Source organism: Taeniopygia guttata, chromosome 14, assembly GCF_048771995.1.
Source record: "Taeniopygia guttata chromosome 14, bTaeGut7.mat, whole genome shotgun sequence".
Taxonomy (NCBI): Eukaryota; Metazoa; Chordata; class Aves; order Passeriformes; family Estrildidae; genus Taeniopygia; species Taeniopygia guttata.
The window spans coordinates 3,388,012-3,402,727 of NC_133039.1; the positions used below are offsets into that span (position 1 = coordinate 3,388,012).

General features: G+C 48.2%; 1 protein-coding gene across 4 annotated transcripts in view; it reads right to left on the reverse strand.

Moving 5' to 3' along the window:
* Positions 1–5,675: 5,675 nt before the first annotated feature.
* MAD1L1 (mitotic arrest deficient 1 like 1) overlaps positions 5,676–14,716 on the reverse strand; it is a 346,899-nt gene continuing 337,858 nt past the window's right edge. For all 4 annotated transcript variants that reach the window (XM_030284987.4, XM_072935811.1, XM_002195648.6 and 1 more), the window contains one exon: positions 5,676–6,769. In XM_030284987.4, the coding sequence (XP_030140847.4) occupies positions 6,611–6,769 (159 nt within the window). In that variant the 3' untranslated portion in view covers positions 5,676–6,610. The remainder of the gene's footprint in view (positions 6,770–14,716) is intronic.

Genomic DNA, 14,716 nt, shown 5'->3' on the forward strand with positions numbered 1-14,716 from the left:
AGGAATCCCAGGGCTGGGGTGGCACACATCACACAGGGGATGCTCTGCCCACAGGAGGTCAGGTCTCAGTGCCCAGGACACCAGTGCAGGACACTCCAGCACTGAACCAGCATGTTGGCATTACCTCCAGATGTACCCAAAGACATCCAACACCAAACCCAGGGGATTGGTGCTATCTGGGGAGCTTTTCTCGCTCCTCCTCATCTCAGTGCAGCCCCCAGGACAAGCAGCTCAGCTCCCCGTGGATTTGGCTCATTCCTCACCATTGCCTCCTCTCCAGGGCTGTTCCTTCCCCTGCCAGGACTCGTGGCAAGAGGAGCTGTCACTTCAGAGCACGGCACTCACGGGCGGCTCTGCCTCACAACAGCGGCAGCGGAGCAGGAACCCCTCATGTACACACCCAGGGGCTAAGCCTGACTCCCTAAAGGAGATGGGGAAAGGCACGGGCACACAGAGGGGCCAGGACAGCCCAAAAGGAGCTGGGGAAAGGCACAGGCACACACAGGAGCCAGGAGAGCCCAAAAGGAGCTGGGGAAAGGCACAGGCACACAGAGGGGCCAGGAGAGCCCAAAAGGAGCTGAGGAAAGGCACAGGCACATGGAGGAGCCAGGAGAGCCCAAAAGGAGCTGGGGAAAGGCACAGGCACACAGAGGGGCCAGGACAGCCCAAAAGGAGATGAGGAAAGGCACAGGCACACAGAGGGGCCAGGAGAGCCCAAAAGGAGCTGAGGAAAGGCACAGGCACATGGAGGAGCCAGGAGAGCCCAAAAGGAGCTGGGGGAAGGCACAGGCACACACAGGAGCCAGGAGAGCCCAAAAGGAGCTGGGGGAAGGCACAGGCACACACAGGAGCCAGGAGAGCCCAAAAGGAGATGAGGAAAGGCACAGGCACACACAGGAGCCAGGAGAGCCCAAAAGGAGCTGGGGAAAGGCACAGGCACACAGAAGGCCCAGGTGAGCCCAAAAGGAGATGAGGAATGGCACAAGCACCAGGAGAGCCCAAAAGGAGATGGGGAAAGGCACAGGCACATGGAGGAGCCAGGAGAGCCACACTGCAGAGAAAGATGAAGGAGGGACAGTGTGATTCTCCATCACCCCATTGTGAACAAGGCTGTGCATGGTCAGTGGGGAGTGGGAGGCACTCCCAAAATGAAGCACCCAAGTGACATCCACGGTCTGTGTTTCTTTTAGGAAGGCCACTCCTTGGCAGTGGTTATGGAGCCTGGCAGATGCAGCAGTCACTACCAGCAGAGTGAAGTATCTGCCATCGTACAGCACAAGTGTCACTCAGCAGATGCTCCTTAAGAGGAAAGGTTCATCTGCCAACCTTCAGAGCCTTTCATCTGCCTGGAGGACATTTCCCATCATGCTGATACCAGAAGTTTCTGACCACATCAATGGAGTGAGACAATAGAGATGATAAGGGAAATGCTCTCACCCTCTAGCCAAGCCCTTTGACCTGCCTGGTGCATCTTGTCAACTATATCATATTTTGGGGGGAGTCAGGGATGCAGAATTACCTTCTCAGTCCCTGCAGGCAATCAACTTGCTCCCCGAACCATGAGATATGATTGCCCTTATTACTTTGGTTTGCATAGCAGTGAGCCTTGTTAATGGTCATAAAATTATCCAGTCCTTATTTAAATCCTACAGCCGTCTGTGTTTCCATGACCTCCCAATGGTCTCTGGCTTTTCTCCAGGCTGAAGAAGAAATAGAAGGACCAGGAAGGAAAAAGAGATGGTGGGAGGATTAAAGGAAAAAAAAACCAAAAAAACCAACAAAACGAAACAGAACAATAACAAGCAATAGTCAACAAAGAGAATTCAAAGTGAAACACAGAATATTAAAGAGAGCTCAATCAATCAGCTGGAGAGTTCAAAAAAACATAACCTGTCATGAAGAGAAGGAAGCAGCATCACGTAAAATTAGCAACTCTAATAAACTCATCAGCACTGGAGCCTGGGCCAGGAAACAGCGCAGGGAAGATGAAGGGGTTGGTAGAGGCTTGAGCCCATGTTGGGGATGCAGAAGAAAACTGACACAACCCAAGGCAATGTCCTTTGGTGGAGGAATGTGGTTTGGGTGGAGACCAAAGACACAGGCTGCTTCTGAGACCTCCAGCAGCAAGGAGCTGCCTTTGTGCTCCTTGAATTACATGCTAGCATTTTCTTTAAAGTGTATTTTCCTTCTGTTTTGTTCCTTGTACTTGCTCTGAGGGAAAACACACACAGAAGGAAGGCTGGAGACACGACACCGTGTGTGGAAGGAACAGGAGGGTTTGCTGGGATGGCCTGTCCAGGGCTGGGCTTTGGCCAGTGATCTTTCTGGAGCAAAAATCTCCTCTTTCTTTCGGATAAAAGACTGTACCCCTGTCCTTTCAAATAACATCTGCAAACCTCCAGAGTAGCAAGAGATTTTACAATAATAATCCCCCAAAAGAGAAACAAGAACTGGAAAACCCCCAAGCAGCCAAGAACTGTTTTAATGTAACCAAGCTCCAACACAGATTTCCATCAATTTTGCAGTAAACCTGAGTCATGAAATTAAAAGTAGCATCAGCATATTTCCTATTAGCTATGGTTCCTTTTTCAGAACAGATCATACATTCCTACCCTATTTTTCTAGACACTTGTGTCAATGCGATATCATCAGATGCCGTTCAGTCTTTCCTCTTAGCCTGAAAAAAGCTTTCCTGTTGGGAAGGATGGGATTTTAATATTTAAAAAAGACTTCGTGAAAAAGCTTTGCTGATTTATTTATTTATTTATTTATTTATTTAATATCCCTCCCCTGATCAGAGTGGGTGCATTTTGTAGCTTTTAAATATCATGCAAGTTTTAGCAACGCTGCTATTAAATCTGAATCTGCTGTCACAGCAGGCAGCAGGAATGTGATTCACACCAGCACAGAGAGCCTGTTCCGTCCTCCCAGCTCCTGTCTTTAGCTACAGTCACCTGGCATCAGACACCACCATTGTTTTCCCAAGATCTCTGAACAGCTAAAAGCTCCAACAGAACCAATCCTGCCCTGGCTGTGCCCTCTCACACCCCGAGCAGCAGGGGTCTGGCATCAGCTCTGTGATGTCTGAGGAAAGCTCTTGCCTGTCACACCCTGGGGTTTATTTTGACAGTTCAGCCCATCAGCCCAGCTCACACCACCCTCAGCTGCCTCTGAGCCCACTGCTGGGTTGGGAAATGAAAAGGGCAGGTGCTGCTCCGTGTTTGGAGCGAGCAGAGGGGAGCAATGGAGAACTGACAGCACGGCTGGCACTGCAGCTGTTCAGAAAGGGAGGTGGCTTCTCCTTCCATCCATGCCCCATTTCTTCCATCCACCCATCCCCTGCTCTGCTCCTGCCCTTCACTCTCCACCTCCATCATGGCTCCAATGCTCTCCCCCTTCTCCTTCCCGTGCTCTTATAGTGTCACATGGAGAAGATCCAAAACTAACACCCACAAACTCCAAACTTCTCATGGCTCATCCCGAAAGGGTTTCCCTGGCTCCTTCTCAGGCATCGCACACTTCCAGGACAACGCGAACCACATGTGACAACACCAAGAGCCAGGAGACACAAAGCAGGTGCAAAAGGCTCCAGGTTCAGAGATGTGCCTTTGGGAGAGGCACAAATCTGGTGAAACCTGCCTTAGCCCAGAGCTCTGCTGCTTCAGCTGACAGCTCCGTGCCCGTTTGGTGTTTGTATATGCACACAGATGTGCAGGGCTGGTTTGTAGCAGAGCAGGGACTCACGAGCAGTTTGAGTGAAGGGAAGCTTCAGGCAACGCTGCAAACAAGATGGTGCTCTGACACACACACACACACACACACACACACACAAAATCCTGCAGGCATGCACCAATAAATCATATTTCACAACCTACAGCATGTCAACCCAGCCAGTGTGCACAGAAACCCAGCGAGCACACACATGCTTGTGAGCACTCCTGCCTCTCCCCGCCAACCAACTGCAAATTTATTATCCAGCTCCCAGGATTTTCTAAAAGGATTTTCCATAAACAAGGCTGGAGCTTTGCAAGTGATGAGCCAAACCCAGATGGGACTTGTGCCCTCATCACCTGGGGTGGTGGCAACTGGGATCTCTTTGCACCGCCCCAGGGGGCTGCACTCATGGAGGGGGGATGCAGGGGTGGTGAACACAGTGGCAGCACCTTTGATGGGCTGCTCAGCCCATGTAGCTTATAAAGAAAGGAGCAATCATGGCAAAATTCAGTGTCACAGTTATTCCTTGCAGCTCCCTCATGGCTCAGACAAGCAGGATAATGACAGATGGGAGCTGCTGTGGTATCAGGTACAGCCATAGGTTTGCAGCTGCATCCTGAATTCAGTGTTGGAACTAGAAACTGGGGAGTCTCAGCTCCTCCTCCATGGCCCACAGGTGGCTCAAGTGGCTTTGCAATGGTCACATCTCCACATGAAAAACTCACACATTTCCATGTGTGAGCCTTAGAGATGTCAAGCTTCCCAAAAATTCCAGTTTTATGTCCAGCATAATGCCATTCCAGCATAATGCCATGAGCAGGGCAGGGACACTGCTGATAGTCACCCAGCAGCTCCCCAAGCCATGGACAGGCGCTGCACCACACCAGCACACCCAGCCAAGCACCCATCCTCACCACACACCTCTCCCAGCCATGCTGCCACATGAAACCTAGTTGAACAAATCAGTCTTGCTGGGAGAACAGGGAGCAGAGCAGTAATTCATGTCTCCTCCCCACTGGAGGCGTCTCGGAAGCCTACTGTGTGTTCTCTCCCAACTTATTATCCTTTCACTCTCGGGAGGCAACTTTCCAGCGGGCAGAACGTGTTTTCCCTTGTCGCTCTCCAGCATCGCTTCTCGCCTCACCTGTGTTTTGCTAAGATAGAGGGTTTATTGTAAACTTATTAATTACTTCATTTCTCCCGCAAGGAGCCAGGAGAAGAATTTTCCGCGGCAGCCAGGATCTGCTATTGTGTTGGCGGCGGAGCTGAATGCGGCTGACGTCATGATTCATTTTCCCCATGACTGGGGAAGGCGACTCTCCGTGCCGCGCCGTGCATATGAATCAGGCAGCCTTCCCCTGGCACAGCATGCCCAGCAATCCATCTTCCACCGGGACTTCTTCAAGCAGAAGAGAAAATGATAAACTTTTGCTATTGTGCTTCCCTGAAGAGAGGAGAGTTGGGGAGTTGGGGGCTGCAGCCTCCCCAGATCTCATGTTTGTCCCTCCACCTCTGGTCAGTAGCAGATAGGGTCAACAGCAGATGTTTTCCATGCCTGTAGTCACATCAACAGGTCTCCAAGTGACTCCAGGAAGCCTGGCCAACCCTGCAGTCACTGCAAGTGTCTCAGCTAACTTTCTAGCCTGCTCACTGCTACCTTTTCTCCAAGCCATGGGAGTGTGTTCCCGCTGAAATCAGGGGGAAATCAATATACACAGAAGTTTATAGCAAACTGATTTGGTTTAAGGCAGCCGGGGTTGGGACTAAATGATTTCTAATGTCCCTTCCAACCCAAACCATTGACGATTCTATAAATCTATGAAGGAGACTTGCCTGGAAAAACATATGTAATGATGTCCTCCCTTTGTGAAGCACATCAGACCATTGATGTCCTCATCCTCTACATGTGGGAGAGCACAGCAAGGCACAGAGTGCATCCCAAATAAGAGTCATACACCCAGTTTGGGCAGTGGCAATTTATTGTTATGACAAAAGCACTACATCCATTATAACACAAAGTGTCAGACTTCTGGGGACGCTCCACTCCCCATGGAGGGGAGGAGGAAGGAGACCTCCCAAGACAGACACCCACAGGGTGGTGGCAGGCAGCAGGCTAAAGCCACCAGCATTGAACACAATGGAGCCCAAACTGCTCCTTTCTACTTTCTACAGTCCTGAGATAACCAAGAGCCCTAAAGTCTCAGTAAGAGAGAGTTTTGATTCCTCAGTAAGGAACCAGAAGCATGGCAGTGACTGAGCCACAGAGGTGTCAGCACAGGTATAGGAGTTTCAGATGGCCATTTATGTTTGTGCTTGTCTGATGAGTGATGGCAGACTCAGGTCACTGATATCTTAAAAATGATTTCAAACTTGCTGAGTGACGAGATGTTTGCAAGAGCAAGAGACTTTCCCTGGGTCTCTGTCCTCAAGGACCAAGCCCTTGGCTGCCATTAGAAGAGGACAACCATGCAGGAAGCACCAGCCTGATGCTGGTTTGTCTCTTTGTTAGGGCTCAGATTTAGGGAATCCTTTTGGGAAAAGCTGTGAATGGTGATGCTGGGGCTCCTCACACCAGCAGTTCCCACCATATTCCCAGACAGAGAATCTGGGTAGTGATGAACACATGGCCCAGTTCAAAGGCAGGGATTGCATCCTGTCACAGGAGAGCCCTGGGATGGAGCTAGACTTGCCCTCTCACAGGAGGAAAACTATGCTTTTCAGAGACTTGGTGGGATTTGTGACTCAGCATGAAAGAAGGGGGAAGAAGGAGTTCCTTGCAAAACAGAAACAACCCAAAACCACAAATAAAGGCTGGTGAACAGGAGAATTTTTCCTTGCTACCTCAAGTGTCCTGCCCAGGAGGGCCAAACCCTGGCTGGCAGCTGGCAGTGGGACACTAAGCAATGGTCTGGCGGCTGAAGAGGTCGAGGGTGAGGGCGCTGAGGAAGGCTGGGATGCTGTCCTGGCGCAGCAGGTGGAGCTCGATGAGCTCCCGGATGGTTCGTGAGAACTCCGTTTCCAGAAGCTGCATTTTTCCACCAGAGGAGCTGGAGGCCTAAAGGGAAAGAAGAACAAGCCCATTAATACCAGAGGGTTTTCATTCACCTCTGTGACACAGGAGCAGTGTGACCCTGAAGCCTCCTTTGGCATGGATCCGCCTGTCACCAAGGAAGGACATGGCATCTGTTTGGCACACGGCATTCCTGAGTCCTGCATCCCAGTGTCCCCATGCAGGACCCCTGGGAGCCTTCCCTGGTGACAAATGTGGCACTGGGGAGAGGAGGGGTTTGACCATCCTGGAAAGAGCCTGTGCTGCCAGCACAGAACAGAGGTGGCCACATCAGTCACCAACACCACCCAGAGTGAGGGGAGTTCTGCACAGGGGTTTTCTCTCCGTGAAAACACTTTTCCCTGAAGTCATGCTACTTCTGTAGGAGGGAGCAGACCTATTCCTAATTAGCATAACTCCTTCCCAATGAGTACTGATCCATCCTGCATCCCTGAAGTGTTTAAATCAGCCTGGCAGCACACAGCCGAAACCTCCAGAGGAATTATTCCAGTGATGCTCTCAAGAAAATATGGAAACTCAACATGTGGGAAGACACTACAAATCTCCTGTAACATATAAAACAAGCAAAAAAAAAAAAGCTAAATGCACAAGAAATAAGGAATGCTTGAAGCCTCTCATGCCCCCGGAGGCACAAAAGCAGCGTGTTTATTAATAAACAGCAAAAATATCACAGTGCAAATGCTAATTTTTTCCCCCTGCCATTTTCCTCTTCAAAATACTCCCATTCCTAATTGCTTTGCAGCTCTGATTCCTGTTGGAGGAATGGATAGCACGGGTGGGATAGCATGGGTGGTACCAGGCATAGCTGGCAGCCCCCTCCTCAATCAAAGGATGCCAAGACCCAAAGTGGAAGATTGCCATGTGAGAGAAAACATGGCTTTAGCTGCTGAGGGCCCTAGGGAACCTGCTTCAATCCAATTCCATGTCCTCAAGAGTCTGGACACATTTGATTATGAACTCTCCATGTTTGGGTCACTATGGATTGTGAGGAGTGCAAGGTACAGAGGATGCCCCTGTCATCCCTGAGCCAGGCAGGGAATCAAAACAAGGTTTTCACATGGAAAAGTGAATAAGCTTTTGTTTAGATCTTTGATTTGGCTGGGCTGTTTTTCAGCAAATCCTGAGCTTTGATCTGCTGTTTACTGGAGCTACCTGATACCTCCTGCGCACCTGAGGTAGCCCTGGACCAGATCAAAGAGGGAAGAGATGGCAGATGAAGGAGCCAGCTGGAGGCATCAGGGAGGATGTAAATTCCCAGCCCACGTACAGCTAGAGGTGTCACAGCAGAGCAAAGCACAGGAGCTGGGTGCTGTGGCAGCAGCACGGGCTTTATTTTGCAAATCCTCCCCGGATTCAGCTGATGAGAAGTGCCAGTTTTGGAGGAAGGTCCGAGTATTATGAATGCATCACTTGTATCTCCAACTCTCTCAGCGCCGAGTTGGATTCATCTGAAATGGGAATTCAAGCTCTGTATGAAATACACAGCCTTCCTCACAGATTTAAAACACTCTTTGGGCACAAAATTAATTTTCTAAGAATTTACAAGCAAATCCATTAATTGGTTTACTAGTTTAATTAATTAAACTAAATTCCTTAAGAAATTCAGCATCCAGTGCCAGACCATTTGCTTGTGTTTTATGACCTCAAAAATAGAGCAACATAAATGTTTTAAATTTCCTCTACTTTGAGCTCACTGGTGTTATGGGTGAAGGCTATATTTGAATATCTTCTCTTTTTTTATGAGATTAATGGTAGTTTCTCTCTACTATTCTTCATAAATGAAGCTTCCTCCTGCAGGAGAGGCAGAAGAATAATGTTCAGAGAAAGTTATGTGGATAAATACGTGCTTTCAAGAAGATTGCTAATTCCCATTGAGTTTTCTCAGCTGTCAAGTGAGGCACCATCCTCCCTCTCACCCCCACGGCCTCTGTCTCCCCAGGAACTCTAAAAAAAAAATCAAAGAAAACCCCCAAATGCTTCCAAACCTCAGACATCTCACCCAGGTTTCTTATGATTGCTTCTGTAACAGGCACAAGGCGAGAAGGCAGCCACTTGGAAAAAAAGCAATTCTTCCTCTGCCAGTAGATGTTTACATGTGAACTTAGAGGATGGATGCACTTGCAGTGCAGCTCATTCAATCTCACACTGCTTTAAAAAAATGGAGAAACTTTTTTTCCCCCCCAGGAGTGTTTTAAAATTGCTATCATTGTAACTTTTCTTATTATTTGTTTTTATTGCTTTTTTTTCTTTACCCATCTGTTCATAATGTAGTATAGACTGGGATATATAGATAGATTTGCTGCTTTGGGTTCAACAGCAGGAGTACCTCTGCAGCCTGTGCTTTACAAATAAAGTGATTATATGAAATAATAGCAATATGTTCCCATTAATTCACAGGATTTCTTTTCAAAAGCCAGCCTGCACCCTGCCTGGTGCACTCTGGCAGAGAGGGAAGTGCCCGAGGCAGGAACAGGAGCGAGCAGGGGATCAGAGCAAGGCAGGGGGATGCACAGGGGTGTGCAGGGACTGAGGGGGAGGACATGGGGGGATGCTCTGCTGAGCGAACGCTGCAGGGTCTGGTGTTCCACACCATTCTGGATCAATGCAGAGCATGCCTGTGGTTCCAGCTCTGAAAACTGTACTTCTGAAAATAAGAAATATGAAACTTCTAGCAGTTCAAAGCTGCAAGGGCGCTCCAGTCCTCCTCTTCACTGTTCATAGCTAGGATTCCCTCCACCCATTTTTAATATTTTTTTCTTATTTATAAAAAGTCTCAACCCTCAAAGGCAAGCTCCTGGAGATTCCTGCTGCAGGTGCCAGCACAGATCAGCTATTCACAGCACACTCCATGTATCACAATCACCATTCACTCTGCTGCTGCATTCCCTAAAATTCTAAGTTTAGAGGAAGCCAAAGGCCACCCCAAACCATCTAGGATTAAAATGTAAAGCTGAGAGGAGTATAAACAAGTGTCACTGATCCATGGGGATAGTCCATGAGTGGGAATGGGGTGAGAGAGACCAGAGCACGTTCAAACCTAGCCCTGACTGCTCTGTACCCAACACTACTGACATCACTGTTACAGTGTGCTGTTGCTCTTAAAGAGAAAAAAAAAAAAGAAAAAAGAAAAAAACATCAACATTTAGAGTCAAACTGAATATATGGGATCAAAGGAAAAGATGGATCTTTGAGTCTCCCCGTCCACCCCAGAGTCAATGCACAGAGGAGTGAATGCAGGAGGACATTTTGGGGACCACCATAATGCTTCACTCTCCCTTTCCCCTCTGTGCTGGGCCACACAAGTGCAGTGCTTCACTAGAGATGTAAATATTCCCTCCTAAACCTCAGTCTCCCTGAGCACAGAGCAGCAGCTAATCACGGTGAGAATATCGTCTCTCAGGTACTCTGTACATAGCTCTATATTGGTTTCTTCTAATTCATGGGAAAAGTCTGGCTCACTAAACTACCAAGATTCAGGTCTCTGTTATGTTTTATTCAGATCTCAAATACTTGCAAAAGGAAAGAGTTCAGCTTCCGCTAAGCTCCGTTGCCAGTTTAGTCTGATTTAAGGGCTATGGGGACCTTTCCTAGAAAAGCAAAGGAAATCACTCATTGCCCAGTGTTACTGCACACCCAGCTCTGCTGGGGTGGGTGGGATGTGACTGGTTGTAGATTTGAAGGGAGCCCGTTTGTCTCCTTGCAGGCTCCACAGCAACCAGATCAGGGGGCAAATCTCTCTGTATTGTGAAGCACAACACCACTGGTCTATTTAGCACAGAACAACATGAACCTGGAGTAGCTGCTCTGAGAAAGGAGCTGTTAGCACAACTGTTTCTTCAGGGGAATCAAGATCAGCAGCCACCTGCCAGAAGGAAACATCATAAATCTTCCTCTTAACCCTGGAAACCAGTAAATTATTCAAGGCTTTATAGTTCAGATATACATGTAAAAATCTCTCCAAGAACCACCAACGTGGTAGAAAAGCGGTTTCTTCTCTCCATCTCAGCAAGGAGCAGATGATGTGGAGGAGCAATAGGATTCCCAAATGTCCCCTGCTGGGAGGTGGACCTGCAGCTGGATGAACTGGGCTCGTAAAACTGGAACATATGGACTGTAAAAGGCTCTTTTAACTACTGCCACTTCAGTGTAACAGGTACAGGACTCTGCACTGCTCCTGCTCAGATGGCTCTTTGCACCCATGCTGCTGTTGCACACAAGCCTTTCCTGAAAGCCAAACCCAGCATTTCCTTCTCTGATTCCTCCAGCTGCTGAGGGGGACCGATGTGGAAAGTGTGACAGTGTCTCCTTTAGTCACTCACAAGCTACCATGTGGTTCAGAAATGCACTCTCACCTAGATACACTCAGGTTTTATTTTCTTGTACACCCTTTCCTCTGCTCTCTGACATATTCTGGTAGCTAAAAACAATGTGCCATCGGCTATAAACTGGCATGCAGCATGAGTTTAATCACACAAAGGTTGCTTCTTGAAAAATACAGGTTGAGCATCCATCCCAAGGTCATGTAGATCTTCAGACACTGGAATAAGACTGAAATGAGGGTGGCTGCACATCCCAAGGAGAGAGATGGCATGGGGACTTGGTATCATCAGAAAGTATGGAGCAGAAATGCAGAAACAGAGAAAAATTCTGCACAACTTGAATCCTATACAACAAAATTCAACACAGCTTGAAATTTCAAAATGAAGTGAGGATTTTCTACCTCTGATTTACACACTGAGAAAGCACAACTGCCTTTGGGGATACAATCCATGCAGGACATGTGTTCCTGCAACCTCAAACGCACACATCCAGTGTCACAGGTGGAGCTCCTGAATGGGTTTTGGCAAGTTGACAACAGGGATAGTGGAGCTTTGTGCCGGGCACAGCAGGCAAGACAGCTGTGTCTCAGCTTGGGAACAGAGGAGCTTCAAACACCTCCACAGCATGCAGAAGGATGAAGTCCAGGGCTTTGGCAGGGCTGCCAGAGCCACCCCTTGGCGTGGTGACAAACCTTTGCTTTGCAGATGCCGCTTGGCCACGCTCTGTGGCAGACGGTGCTTTCCAAGGCTAAGATGTATTGGGGTCAAAAGGAGCAAGTGAATTATTGCCTGGTGACATTTACCCAGTGAATGTCTCTCAAAGGCCCCATCTCATCTGCTCTGCTCCTTCCATAAATCACTGTCTGTGCTGTGTCCCCATGGATGCCAGCTCTGAGCACACACCGCCCCGTGTGCGCTGAGGGAAGGGGCACCACGGCTTCACACCCAACACTCCACTGCTTCTCCCCGCTCTCTGCAGGTCCACAGGCTGCTCCAGCACCATGGGTCATGCTGTGGCTTCTGTGCCTGAGTTCTCAGCCCCCTTTCCCTTCTCCTTGTGGTCCTCACCCTACCCTGAAAAGTGCTGTGCTGTCCACACCAACGTGGGTTATGGACATCTCCCACCAGATCGACCCCTTTGGCAATTTGCCCTCACCACATGAATCCCTCAGACCTCCTCTTCATGTGGGGCAGTCACCCCCTCTTCCCAAAGCCCTCAGGGTTGGCTGTTCCAAGTGATCACCTCCCAAAAGCTCCACAGCTCTATCACTGTGTGTGCCTCAGAGCCTTGGGCACACTGCTGGTCCTGAAACACCCTCAAATCCCAGACACCTTCCCCATGGCACCCACGGCCTCCCTCAGCACCCACTAACGCCCACAAACCCTGCCACAGTCCAACAAACCTATTTGAAATTTTCCCTTAAGAAGCTGCTGGCTCTGACCTTTAAATGAGAAAATCCTTTTGTTTCTGCCTCTTGCTTCAGATGCCGAGATTTTTCTAAATGTCAAAGGCCGCCTTGTCCACGTGCAGATGTTGAGGGGGGAAGCAGTGATGCTGAGTGGGCTGGCACCCTCTCTCTGGTTCTGCACAGCTGATAAATCCCCACTTCAGATCACCCCAGACAGATAGACAGATGCAGGGAAGCCAAAAAACTGGAGTGCCCAGAAAAAAACCCCAAGGAAAACATGTGCGTGTGTGTTTGTGTGTGTGCACATGCAGAAACTGCCTGCTGAAGTTATAACAACCCAAACACGAGGTTTTGAGATTTAATTGCTCAAACTTGGCTCTCTCGGGTGATGATATCATTATCAAAATATCCCAATTGAGTTATGCCTCACCAATCAATCTCTCCTAAGCATCATGCACTGCTCAAATACCAGGTCCCCAGGTACCCTCTAAATCACTTTAATTACAGGCCGTTCATTTAAAATTAGGGAAATATTAAGGAAAGAAAAAAAAAAAAACCAACACAAAATTGAACCACAAGATGTGCTTATGGCTGGAAATATTTATGAGGTTATTTAGCAAACTGTTTACTGGTTTCCTTCTTTTTTTTTCATGGTAACTGGCAGGTTCCAGCTGGCCTGACAGGACGCCTGCCCATGGTGGCTCCCGCAGGATGTGCAGCACTTAATCAATCAGGTCACCTCCCTTTCAGAAATAACCATTCCTTGTCTGCAGCAAATTCTCCCCCCCCTCTTTAATATCCTCATTGTAACCCAAAGAAGAAGAGCACTTCCTTATAATAATTGTTTCTTGCCAAGACCTCTGACCTCTGTGTCACCAGCTTGGTATATAAAGTGAATTTATGAGGCAGACAGGGATGGATGCCTGTAAAGAGCCTTCCAGGAAATGTAATGAAAAAGCTGCTTTTAGCTGCTGAGCAAAGAAAAGCAAATGCCTAGCAATGCCAAGAAGAAAATTGAATGCTGGGATGGGGTAAGTGAGAAACAGCCCTGTGTGCACTGAGATTTATAGCAAACATTTCCTTTCTCTTCCTTATTATTCAACACCGAGATGAACCACAACCCCAGAATGTCTTTGGAACAAGAGGTCAGCTCGTATACTTCCATCTTAATCAGAAACAGCACCCAGGCACTGTGTGCACGAGTGGCAGCAGTGATGGGTCCTGGATGCACCAGCTCAGCTGCAAAGGAGCGCAGAGCGGGCGTGCTGCACCAGCTTGTCCCCACAGCTCCCTGTTTTGATCTAGGCAAGCTCTCCTGCACATCATGTCAAAAATGAAACCTAAAACAGAGCAGGGACATGTGCTGAAGGGCTGCACCCCTCTCCATGGGGGATTCCTGCTGGTGTTAATCCCGGGGGACAGTGTTCTGTGCAGCAGAGGGCGAGTCAGCACCTTCTTTCAAAAGGTTTCTCCTACAGGTTAATGCCCTTTAGACTGTCAAATGCAATGCCATAAAAATAAGATCAAAGGCTTTAAAATAAGGGAAGCGTATTTTTTGATTCATACTATTACTATTTTATATCTGAATATTCCTATAGAGCTTTTCATCCAGGAAGACAGGTCTTTGAACTGCTGTGATTTCACCTATCACTGAGGAACAACCCCCGGGGTAAAATGTGACAGCTATTATCAGGGTGCATTAATGTTACTGAACAGTTCAGGACAGACAGAGACAAATATATCCAATTTAAATCATAGGATTGAAGAGCTACTGCTCAGTGTGGATTAATACCCATGCATTTTCCAAAAGTGCTTTGAGAGTTTTTAGAGAACAAGTGCAGAAACTAAAATTCCCTGTCTCATCTGTAGGATTCATTCAGGCTCCCGTCATTATGCTGCAAATTGAACATTGTCAAAGAGGGAAGATGGCAATGTAAATGATTCACCCATAGCATCTACTTTTGCATCCACAGATTCTGATGGGATGTCCAAACCAGCATCCAAGGAGACTCACCCTGTGGAGATTTGCTGAGGTGATACCTAAAAATGAATACATGGCTGGTGAGAGTAAATCACAGCAGACTACTCACATCACAGAGAATGGAAAATCACATGGGATGTCACTCTAAACTAATACTGGCAGCCGGCCGTAGTCAGAGCTTGAGCTCATAAAGTACAAGTTTTTAACAGACTTCAGATTTGCT